The following is a 10,939-nucleotide window of genomic DNA, read 5'->3' on the forward strand; positions in this document are numbered from 1 at the left end:
TTAAAGGTTTAAAGTACCGTATATACATCTGTATGACATGGAACCAGATGGGAGACCAGAGTTGCTAGCCTGTAGGAGTAGCAATGCAAGATACAATAGCCACAAAGTTTTAGAATCAGAAAAGAGATATCTTAGAGAACAGAATTCCACATGTATCTATAGTACAAATTACAGCTCTGAAGAACAGTTGGAACCCCATGGGTGTAACAGTGGGCAAAACATATTTTTATCTCAAAAAACTTATAATAGGGTTACCACAAATTGGAAAGAAAGCCATATACAGTAGCAATGAAGACGCAAGATACTAAGGCACTTTGTTAATATGCTTAAAAAGTATCAATACTAATTTTTTAAAAATTCTATTTGTTGTGGTATCCTTCCCCAAATGAAGCCATATTTACAGGAAAGGGCTTAGAAATCTTCTACAAAAATGGAAAGAAAATAATCCTTAAATAAGAATAGCTTTCCTGCACCAGAGTCAGGGGGAAATGTGATTCAGTGCTTTCAGTCTGAACCATAGCTAGCCTTGGCAGATCTCAGTAGTTACATTACCAGTAGTCCCTTCACTGAGAGGCGTTTCCATGCCCTGATTTTCACACCCGCTAGTATTGATAATCCTATCCAGATAGGGGTCTCCTATAAATCTCCATGCATAAGGGCCTACATAAATATGCTTTGGTTCCAATTGACTTCAGAGACGCACAACGATATAGTGATGTTTGTCTTTGGATGAGGGGAATTCTAATTGTCATGAGCTCCTCTTCCCATTAACTTCTGCAGTACAGAATCCCCACTCCAATTAGCATGATGCTCAGCAAAGCTACTGCCACAGCCAGGGCTGTTACCGTGCGTCCTACAAAACAGGTGTAAAGAATAGATGTAAATTTTGGCTCATTCAACATTTCCCGGGTTTTTTTTTGGGGGGGGGGGTGTTACCTGTGCTTTTCTGAGGGTTTTGGCATTCGGTTTCCCAATCATGTGGGATGACTGTATGGGTGAGTTGAATGAAGCGTGGAAGTGGACAAGGTGTGGAGCAGCCAGGCAGGGTTACTACATAAGGTGGCTGGTCGCTCGTATTGCGATAGAACATGCCAATACTGAATGAGCTGAAATAAGAGGAGAAAATTGGGATTTGTAATAGGTGATGCTCTGAGTTATGCATTTATGTTTAAAAATTGCCAAAATAATGTGAACAGTCCCTCAGAACCTTTTGATCCCATCATGTCATCAATTCAAGATGGGGGCCGGGCTGTGGCGCAGCTGTTGAGCAGCTGCCTTAAATCACTCTGACCATGAGGTCATGAGTTCGAGGCCAGCCCGTGGCGGGGTGAGCACCCGTCAATTAAAAATAAAAAATAGCCCCTGCTCGTTGCTGACCTAGCAACCCGAAAGATAGTTGCATCTATCAAGTAGGAAATAAGGTACCACTTATAAAGTGGGGAGGCAAGATTAACTAATTTACGACCTGGAATGAGGAAGTGCCGTCAGTGTGGATGATGAAGCAGCTGCTCCCCCCTGTGGCCAGAATCGAACATCCCCTCAGAAGAAGGTTAACTGCCTCTGCGTGTGTCTCTCAGTCTCTGTTTGATGTGTTTATGGGCATTGAATGTTTGCCCTATGTGTGTTATAATGTGATCCGCCCTGAGTCCCCTTCGGGGTGAGAAGGGCGGAATATAAATACTGTAAATAAATAAATAAATAATGAATGGGTTTCAAGATGGGGCTTCAGGAGGCTTGCAAACCATGTGTGCGAAATGGCTGTCACTTGAGGAAAACGTGGTTTTACAAGGAGGGTGGCATATAGCTTCCATTCAAATTTCAAATGGCCTGTGAGCCAAAAAAAGGTTAAAAGCTTCTGGTGTTATGCGTCAGCAGTTAAATGTGCTGACAAATCACACTTGAGGGAGGCAGCAGGCTGTGCCGCAAGAATACTGCTATCAGTCAATTCTCCTATAATCTGCTTTGTACTCGCAATAACTGCAAGCTGATTACTCAAAACGCCTGCCTGGTTTTACTTTTTAGGATGCTGCAGAGCAGGGGCTAACATCCTCCTGCTAGTACACATGCATTTGTCCAGTGAAAAGTGAAAATCGGAGGACATGCTTAACTGCCCACAAAACAAATGCCTCCCTCCCTCCATTTTTTAACCAGACATACTTATTGGTTTCCTGGTAGAACTCGAATCCATGGCAGGCAGCATAGGGTGGTGGGTGACCATTATAAATGCCCAAGGCTCCATGCAAAGCAATCAAGGTGCTGTCATGCTAAAGTGAGCAGAAAAGCCATTTAGACAAAGTGACCATGTCTATTTAAAATTCCTTTACATCCTTTCCTTTACAAGACCCTTATGCTGTTCTGAAGATTTAATATATTCAGCATTTACATTATGTGTGGTAGTGCCCACAGGGCCAGATAAATATTTTCATCCTAAAATCTTCCTGTAAGACATTTGAGTCAAGTACATTAGGGCAGCTGCATACATTATATATAGTTATCTGTAGTGCTTTAAAATATGTTGTTAGCTGCCTTGCTATAGGTAAAGGTTTTCCCCTGACATTAAGTCTAGTTGTGTCTGACTCTGGGGGTTGGTGCTCATATCCATTTCTAAGCCGAAGAGCTGGCGTCCATAGAAACCTCCAAGGTCATGTGGCTGGCATGACTGCATGGAGCGCTGTTACCTTCCCACCAGAGTGGTACCTATTTATCTACTCATATTTGCATGTTTTCAAACTTCTAGATTGGCAGAAGCTGGGGCTAACAGCAGGAGCTCATCCAGCTCCCCAATTTGAACCGCCAACCTTTCAGTCAGCAAGTTCAGCAGCTCAGTGATTTATCCCACTGCACCACTGCATTCTCAAGAACTCTTGTTCCTTTAGTTGGAAATAGTGAAAGCCCTCTTGCATTTGTTGGTAAGCCATGATGCTTTGTTAATTTGCTTTAAAACTTAAGATCTGTTTAGGAAACCCTTTTGTACATTCCCCAAACCAAGTGATAATGTTGCTGAAGATGGAATCTTTCCTGAGTGGCATCTGGTTAAATTAGCCATTTCTTTGTTCAGTTTGAGGCAGGCTGTTACAATCACATTTCAATGGCTTCTGAAAGTATGTGCTCCACTCTTGACTATTGAGATTATTTCCTACTCTTAGTTTTGGTGTATCCAAAATTAAAAAAAAAAAAACCAGGATGCTTTGGAATTTTTTTTAGTGAAAAGGCATCTGAAATAATTTTATAACTATAAACCTACACTGTCTTGAACGTGCAGATCCCTCCACCACACCATCTTTTGGTTGCTTTTGGACATTGTAAGGGAGGGGGGAAGGACTTACAGCAGAATACATAATCATTTTGAGAGGCAGATCTCGGCACACAATTTTGGAGAAATTGCTCAGGATGGCATCCAGTAACAATCCTATAGAGAGAATAAGGACAATGCTGATAAGACTGGTACAATCAGTCATACATGTAAAAAACATAACAGGGAAAGTCAGAGACAGCAAACATCCATTTTCCACCAAAGTTAGTTGCATCACTCTACCTGTAGTCAGTCCCAAGCTGGCAGATAAGGACTGATTCATATCAATTTTGTACCCAAGTGTTGTTGTTTTTGTGTCAGGAGCGACTTGAGATACTGCAAGACACTTCCGGAGTGAGAAAATTGGCCGTCTGCAAGGACGTTGCCCAGGGGACACCCGGATGTTTTTGATGTTTTACCATCCTTGTGGGAGGCTTCTCTCATGTCCCCGCATGGGGCTGAAGCTGATAGAGGGAGCTCATCCGCGCTCTCCCCGGGTGGGATTCGAACCTGGCAGCTTGCAAATCAGCAGCCCAACCTTCAAGTCACAAGGCTTCAACCCACTACTCCACCGGGGGCTCCTACCCAAGTGGTGATGAAGCTGAGTTGTTGCAGTTCAAAGTCATCCATCAGACCAAATGGATGCAGTTGACAAGATTGCTCTTCCAATTGTCTATATTGATACGATTCCATGTTTTATTTTGTAATGTAGTGTTGTTGATGTAGTGTTGCTGATTAAGGTCTAGGATTATAAACTGAATAATTAAAATTTACCTCCAGTGAATCGAACCTTCTCCTGGCTGGCGTGCATTCCTACATGGGCTTCAACATTAAATGCTTCTATCTCAGCAAGCGTCCTCAGAACCCGGGATGTGGCCCAGCCAGGCAAAGTCAGGTTGTGAACTTTCTAAGAGAGAAGTGAGAGAAGAAACAGAACTTGGAAGAAGTTAGTGATCAATGACCAAAAAGATACTTTCCTAAACTGAAGAAAGATATATTGGAAAGTGGAGGTGTAATGTGATGCAGTATTCCTACCTGACAGAAAAGGGAGTCGTGTACTCTCCAAAGACCCCGCAGAGTGAGCTGCTCCATTTTAAGTCCTGTGTAATTAGCCATCTCTCTTATGAAGCCCTGTGCAGGAGTAAAGGGTGAGAACCTAGATTAAGAAAAATAAACTTCAGTTGCTTAGTTTCAGTATCTTATTTGCATATGTTTATCAAAAGAGTGATATTTCCATGTAAGTAGGTCAAACTCATAGGTGAAGCTCTTTAGTATAGCGGTGACAATGGTGACCTATCTATGGAATCAATTCCCTCAGATGTTCTGCCTGGCACTAACACATTTGGCATCTAAATGTCAGTTTACAATGTTATTTGTTTTTCCCGTATATAATAATATAAAAATCTATGTAGCTGGAGGTTCCATTAAGGTTATTGAAATGTACATACAAAGGCCTCTAGTGTTAATTATTGCTGATTTATTTTGTATCTACTATTGGTACTAATAACTTTCCTCTTTTAAAATGTGGTTTACCTATTTTAAAAATTATAATTGGGTCATTTGTTTAATGTTTTTTAATTGTAATTGATTAAATGGGAAGAGCAGTGCTAGGAACCTTCTCCTCCCCCCACTTCTTAATCTTCATACCTTCCAGCCTTCCATTTTAGCCTGATAACTTGGCAAATTAATTGTCTCTTCCATCAAATGTTGGTAGCGTTGGCAAGTCCGAGTTGGTGATTTCAGCAGCTGTGAGGACCAGTTTAGGGAAAACAGACAAAATCTGATTATAGGAAAAATCCAGTCCCTTGCTTCTCTCAGAGCTAAAGCATTAGGCAAAGTAGCCATACATTCTCCTTTGCATAGGGCAGTTTTCTATTTAAGGACTCCTCCTTTTCAGAAACGAGGAATGTGCAGCTCTCTACCATGCTAGCTCTCATCACTCCTTACAGTTGACTAGTTACGTAAGCTTGATAGATGATACAGCCCAAGGATATCAATACAATGGATTCAACTTAATGATCCCAGGCAGTTGGCAATCCAGTGTAGGGCATGGGTGGTGGTGGTGGTGGGGGAGAATCCCATTTTACGCAGTCCAAGATTATTGCTTTCCATTATCTTACCTTATCATATTTAATAGGCACTGTATGGATAGGAACAGGACTCCAGCCAATCTCTGGATCCAAGTTTGAATAGAGTCCCATCAGGTTGGCTTGAGCACTCATGAGGGTGCGGTCATAATCTGTGCTGCGAACATATATCTAAAATAGACATACCCATATTATTTATGGCTGCCATTAGGCCTCTTAACTTTGGACATCTTCCTTAGGATATTTGCTTGATACCTTGCAGAGCACAAATGTTTTTAGTTTATGAAGCTCTTTATATAGTGTTTTGCTTGAATTTCTTTTTCTTCTTAAAAAAGAGCTCTCACTGATTCGGAGAACACATTTGGTTCTAATTATTGGAAGTTTTTAATATTTTGATCATCCCGTATTTTAGATTTGCATTACGGTGTTTATATTTGTTTGTTGCCCTGGGAATTACTGAGCGCAAGTGATGTGAGTGTAATATATTAATACATAAGTATCAAATATTTACCTCTTGTGGTTTGTAGGCAGAACTCAAAAATCCATCGTATTTTTGCCTCAGAAACTTTCCAAGAGCCTTTTGTTGCAAAATACCTACCTACAAGGGCCAGAAACAGCAAGAATGAATGCCTGTTCTTCCTCTGCCTTACACAAACAGACACACAAAATGTGGACTTAAGAACATCCACCTCCTCTCCTCTCACACACACACAAGATCCCACCTTGGTGAGCTGCTGGAATCCCTCTGGCCAAGCGGCTGCTTTGTGGGGATCCGTTGGGTAGGTGCCAAGGGGGGATCGATCACCATGGCGATACACCTAAGACAGAAGGGGTTTCAAACTCAAGACAAAGAAAACTTTTCTGATCCACAATAATCCATCAAGGCTCTGTTTAGATGACACCATATTGTGCAATTGCTCAACCTCCGTATGGGATCCAGATGACAGCATGCCTCAATTGGCAATCCTTCTGTGTTTTCCCACTGCTTCTTCCAGATTTTTTTCTTTCCATTAATGAAGAAGGAAAAGACAGAACAGCCGGACAATATCATTCAAATGTTAATGCCAGAAGTTGTCCATCCTTGGAATCCTTCTCGACTTAAGATCACTTCTTAAACCTTACCTTCCTAATGGGATTTATAAACTGTGAGCCTCTCTGAGTATATATGCCTTCAGGTTGCCTGTTGATCTATGGTGGCTTAATGAATTTCATAAAGTTTTCTGGTCACAGTACAAATTAACTCTTTATGCCACTGAACGGCTGTGAAAGTTTGAACATGACATGATGCCAACAGGCACTCCACCACCCATATGACTGCAATTGCAAAAGACGCAATGCAGAGACAAGGTGAAGTAAATAGAAAACTACTACTTCTGAGTTCCTTAGTGTAGGCTAAAGATGTATAACCAATACAGCATATGTTTATGAGAGATTTACTTTTGAACACAGTCACATTGTCCCAAAGGATTCTTGCAATATAGTCTAGTCTTTTCTCTCTCAGCTTAACATAAGAAGGATGGGATCTTTTCACTATATACAACCCATTGGTTCAGGATGACTATCCTTGGTTTTCATTCTTATCACGAATAATCAAGAAACTTTGGCACAGTTTCCTCTTGTCAATAGATCCCGATCCTTCCCAAAACCACAAGCAATCTAGTCTCCAAGCCCTCGTACTAAAGACCTAACAAGGCTTGTCTTCTTTTCCCAACAACCCCAAGAATCATCATCATTTAATTCTGCCTACCAGTGTCACGAAGCGCAGCGTCCTTTCTTGACCTGTAGTAAAATGCAAAATATTTTGCAGGAAGACCACCAAAGCTGCAAGAGTTTCAGAGAGTCTCATGGTGTTGACTTGGTTCTATTACCTTGATGTGTCTCTTTGGGGGACCTAGGGGAAATGTTTTTGTAATATAAATCCCATCCTCACACCTTATCATTATCTTTGATTTCACCTTGCTGACAAGCTAGATTTAGCAGACACCACTACAGCGTGATAGGCCAATGTTAACTATGTAATATGCTTTTCCCCTTGAAAGAATATGTTTGCACACCGGATTTGGGGGGATATTAGTACCCATGATTACAAGTCCAAAACAAGACATGACGTCTTTTGTGTTCACTCTGTAGAGAAAAGTTTCAGCATGTAGTAACTGGTTACTCTGTTTTTGGCTGAGTTTTTACAGCTTTAAAAGCTGGCTGGTAGAAATTCTTCAAGGGAAGATTCTCTAGCGCAACGATGGAGGATCAATGGTGTTATCTGTTAGATGTCTGCCTGTCATGCCAGTCATTAGTGGCACAGGATCTTTTCAAAAGGCTGGAGACATTTCTTACTTATTCTATTTTTATGACACATTTCTTCCAGATTAAGGTAAAAACAATACAATTCCAAAACACAATTAAAATCATCACAGTAAAATATAATATTAAAAAACAAGACAGAATACCGTAATTAAAAAGTATACAAAAGTAAAAAAAAAATAAAGTCTCTTCCTCTAAAAAAACAGACTCAAACAGAAAACTCAAGCGAGGTATATCAATGCCTATGGAAAGTTCAAATTATGGATTTTAGTCAATCCGTTCACAAACTGAATTCTGAAAAAATAACAGTGACCTAGGTGTGTCATCTTTTTACCTTCCGACAATTTCTAAGTTTCTAAGTAACAGGATGATAGGAAGAGATCCATCAGTGAAGCTCCATTTGATCTTCTAATATTCCTTCTACACTGCCATATAATCCAGATTATGAAGGCAGATATTCCACATTATCTACTTTGAAATTGATTACATGACACTATTTCAGACTCTGCTTCCTTATAGATAAGTGGTTCTCAACCTGTGGGTCCCCAGGTGTTTTGTACTACAACACCCACAAATCCCAGCTAGTTTCTGGGACTTGAAGGCCAAAACATATGGGGACCCAAAAGTTGAGAACCACTGTTGTAGATCAATGGAAAAAGTATGTTCAGGCGTTTGAAATGATCGTGTCAGAGAGAGTGAATGTTCAAGAATGAAATCCACAGTACACTTGGAAACTTCAACCCAGATCTATCTGAAGCCAGATTGCATGTTGTAGTACTGATGGCCAAAGAGGAGGACAGTTTCCCATTGACTATGTGAACAACAGCAGGGCTCCATATGAATTATATGTGTAATTTATAGAGTGTGCTTGGGCTTTTACTAGCAATATCCTGGTTATCTTGATGTAATTTATCATTTTGTAAATTTTAATGACAGTCAGAGAATGCTGTTCTTTGCTGCTGCTCTGGCAACAGCTTACTTTAGTTGCTATAAATTGAGCTAAAAAGGCAAAAGCAGTTTGTGCAGAAGTAGCTCAGCAAAGTGGGCAGAGTGCTGCTCTTCCCAGTAGGTTCAGGCAAAAGCAAACTGCTGCAAGCTCTCTGTGTTCTTCATTAATAAGTTTTGCCACCTTGGCTACACTTTGATGTTGCTTAGCCATTCCAGGTTTTATCTGTGGAATACTGGAGACTGTGCTCACTCTTCCTGCCAGTAGTACTAATTAGTAAACAGGTTAAGCCTTGCTCCAGGAACACAGCTTCGGACTTTACCCCCGATTGTTTTTGGAGAATGCAGCAGGTCAGCCAACTTGGACTCAGAGCCTGATCTTCCTGGTATACAGCTGCCGAGAATATGCTGCCGCCAAGAGTAAACACTAAGAAAACCTAATTCTTTTCCATTTGATAAATGCTTTCTTTGTTGCCCTCTCCAGTTTATGAAGCTCCTGCAGTGATCTGGAAGGCCAGATCTACTCAGATTCTACTCAATACATTACAGCAAAACTAAGTCATCAAGAATACAAAGTATAACTTTGTCACTTGCAAATAGATGGAAACAGGATGGAGTAACAAAAAGTGAACTAATGTGCTTGAATGTGCCTTTGGCTGAACTCTGACACAGCCTCAGACACTGGTAGTTCTCTGGGTGAAATTCTCTTCCAGCTCCAGATGGTCCTACCTGGTTTTCAGACAAGGTGCTGATTTCTGCTTTCTGAAGTCAAGGGGGAAAAGGTTAACAGGCAGCATTATTAGCCATAACAGGTCTTGACCTTGTGTAAGCTGCAGTGAAGCCACAGGTTTGAGAAGGATTTGTGCATGAAATCAAATTTGTGTGCATTGTGTTGTCGAACCACTATGACCCCCCTCCAATAATACACTATATAGTTTGCCAATGGTTCCTAATAAATATATTAATTTTTATTTTTAAAATGCTTTGTCAAACTTTTGCTATTTTGAAGCATCGGAGATCGAGAATAGACCAGCGGCAGCTTTAACACACACACCCTCCCCGCCACTAGACTTTATTGTTCTAATCCTTTAATAAATTGTATCTGTTTTCCTTGACTTTCTATGTATCTTTTCGTGTACTATACCTAGCTCTATTATATAAAATGTATAAACTCCTTGATAAAATGTAACAAGATATAGCCCAGAGGCAGTTACTCCCCATAACCCTGCTGACATATTTCCGTGAGAACGAGAAGGTTGGGCAAATACCTCTGGCTGTTTCCCAGACAGACAATCATCAAAAATCTGTTGTTCATGTATGCAGAGATGGATAATTTTCCCATGCCAGCCCAGATAAACTCAGGATTATTGGTCTGGTCAATGATTCACTTGAGGCTGAGAGTCTGCTGACCATGGAAAGAGAAGCACAGAGTATGTACATTAGTTAAGCCTCTTTATTAACAGCACTACCCATGATTGCCCAGAATAATCATTTTTTCGCCTTTGTCTGTGGACTCTCCTATCTTTGCCGAACTCAGAACTAGACGGTTGAGCTAATCAAGAGCTCATTATCATTTTTTAGCATTGTCTTTGCAAATGACATCTCCTCCCAGGGGACATCCCAACAGCTGATTGGCTCACTGGCAAATCAATCCCAAACTGTAATTTCCCTGCAAAAGGAAATGCCTGCCTGAAGGCAGTGACTTCAGCAGCACTTACAATCAGGGCGCAGATCCAGAGCAATTCCTCTGTCAGCCAATTAAGGAAGGGAGTGGGAGTTTTAAATAGCTGTCAAGCTGTATAAGATGTTTTGGTTTCTGCATATGTTTTGTGCGTGTACACTTTGAAGCATCTAATTGTACTTACATCCCTTTTGGTCAAATTGAATAAACCTCTGTGGCTTGTTTTCCACCTGGTGTTTCTCTGTCCTGGTCCATTCAGTTTAGCTTGAACTCGCCGGGCATGGATCCTCTTATCCGTGGTTCTAGTTATCCATTTTATCCAATTCAATTTGAACTATCAGAAAACAAAGTCTCAACCTGTCTCAACCTCCTATGTAGACAATTCTGAAGCCCTTTGGATTTCTGGATAAGGGATAGTCTAAATATATAGGCCTCCTCGAGAGTCCTGGTATCTCTCACCTCTAACTGATGTCATGTTTCAATATATTATTAAGAAGTTGATCCCAGGTGCCCTACTGTTTGTATGCCTGGAGTTCAAAGGGCTAATGGTGCAAATGTTTGCACACAAGAATGTGCCTGCAACTGGCAGGAAAGCAAGGTTGCTGTTTCCTGCCCTACTAGATGCCCTTCCCT

At 40.9% G+C, this 10,939-nt stretch overlaps 1 protein-coding gene across 1 annotated transcript; it reads right to left on the reverse strand.

Moving 5' to 3' along the window:
* Nucleotides 1-55: 55 nt before the first annotated feature.
* LOC100564014 (testicular acid phosphatase homolog) lies at nt 56-10,896 on the reverse strand. Its single transcript, XM_008117503.3, has 13 exons — nt 10,491-10,896; nt 9,894-10,027; nt 7,127-7,270; nt 6,102-6,197; nt 5,891-5,977; nt 5,413-5,550; nt 4,940-5,038; nt 4,328-4,423; nt 4,067-4,199; nt 3,327-3,409; nt 2,158-2,264; nt 937-1,106; nt 56-853 (listed from the first exon to the last, which is right to left on the reverse strand). Exons 3-13 carry the CDS (start codon nt 7,223-7,225, stop codon nt 768-770), a joined length of 1,194 nt encoding a protein of 397 aa, XP_008115710.2. The 5' UTR covers nt 7,226-7,270; nt 9,894-10,027; nt 10,491-10,896; the 3' UTR covers nt 56-767.
* Nucleotides 10,897-10,939: the final 43 nt, after the last annotated feature.

The sequence above is a fragment of the Anolis carolinensis genome, chromosome 6, assembly GCF_035594765.1.
Source record: "Anolis carolinensis isolate JA03-04 chromosome 6, rAnoCar3.1.pri, whole genome shotgun sequence".
Classification (NCBI taxonomy): domain Eukaryota; kingdom Metazoa; phylum Chordata; class Lepidosauria; order Squamata; family Dactyloidae; genus Anolis; species Anolis carolinensis.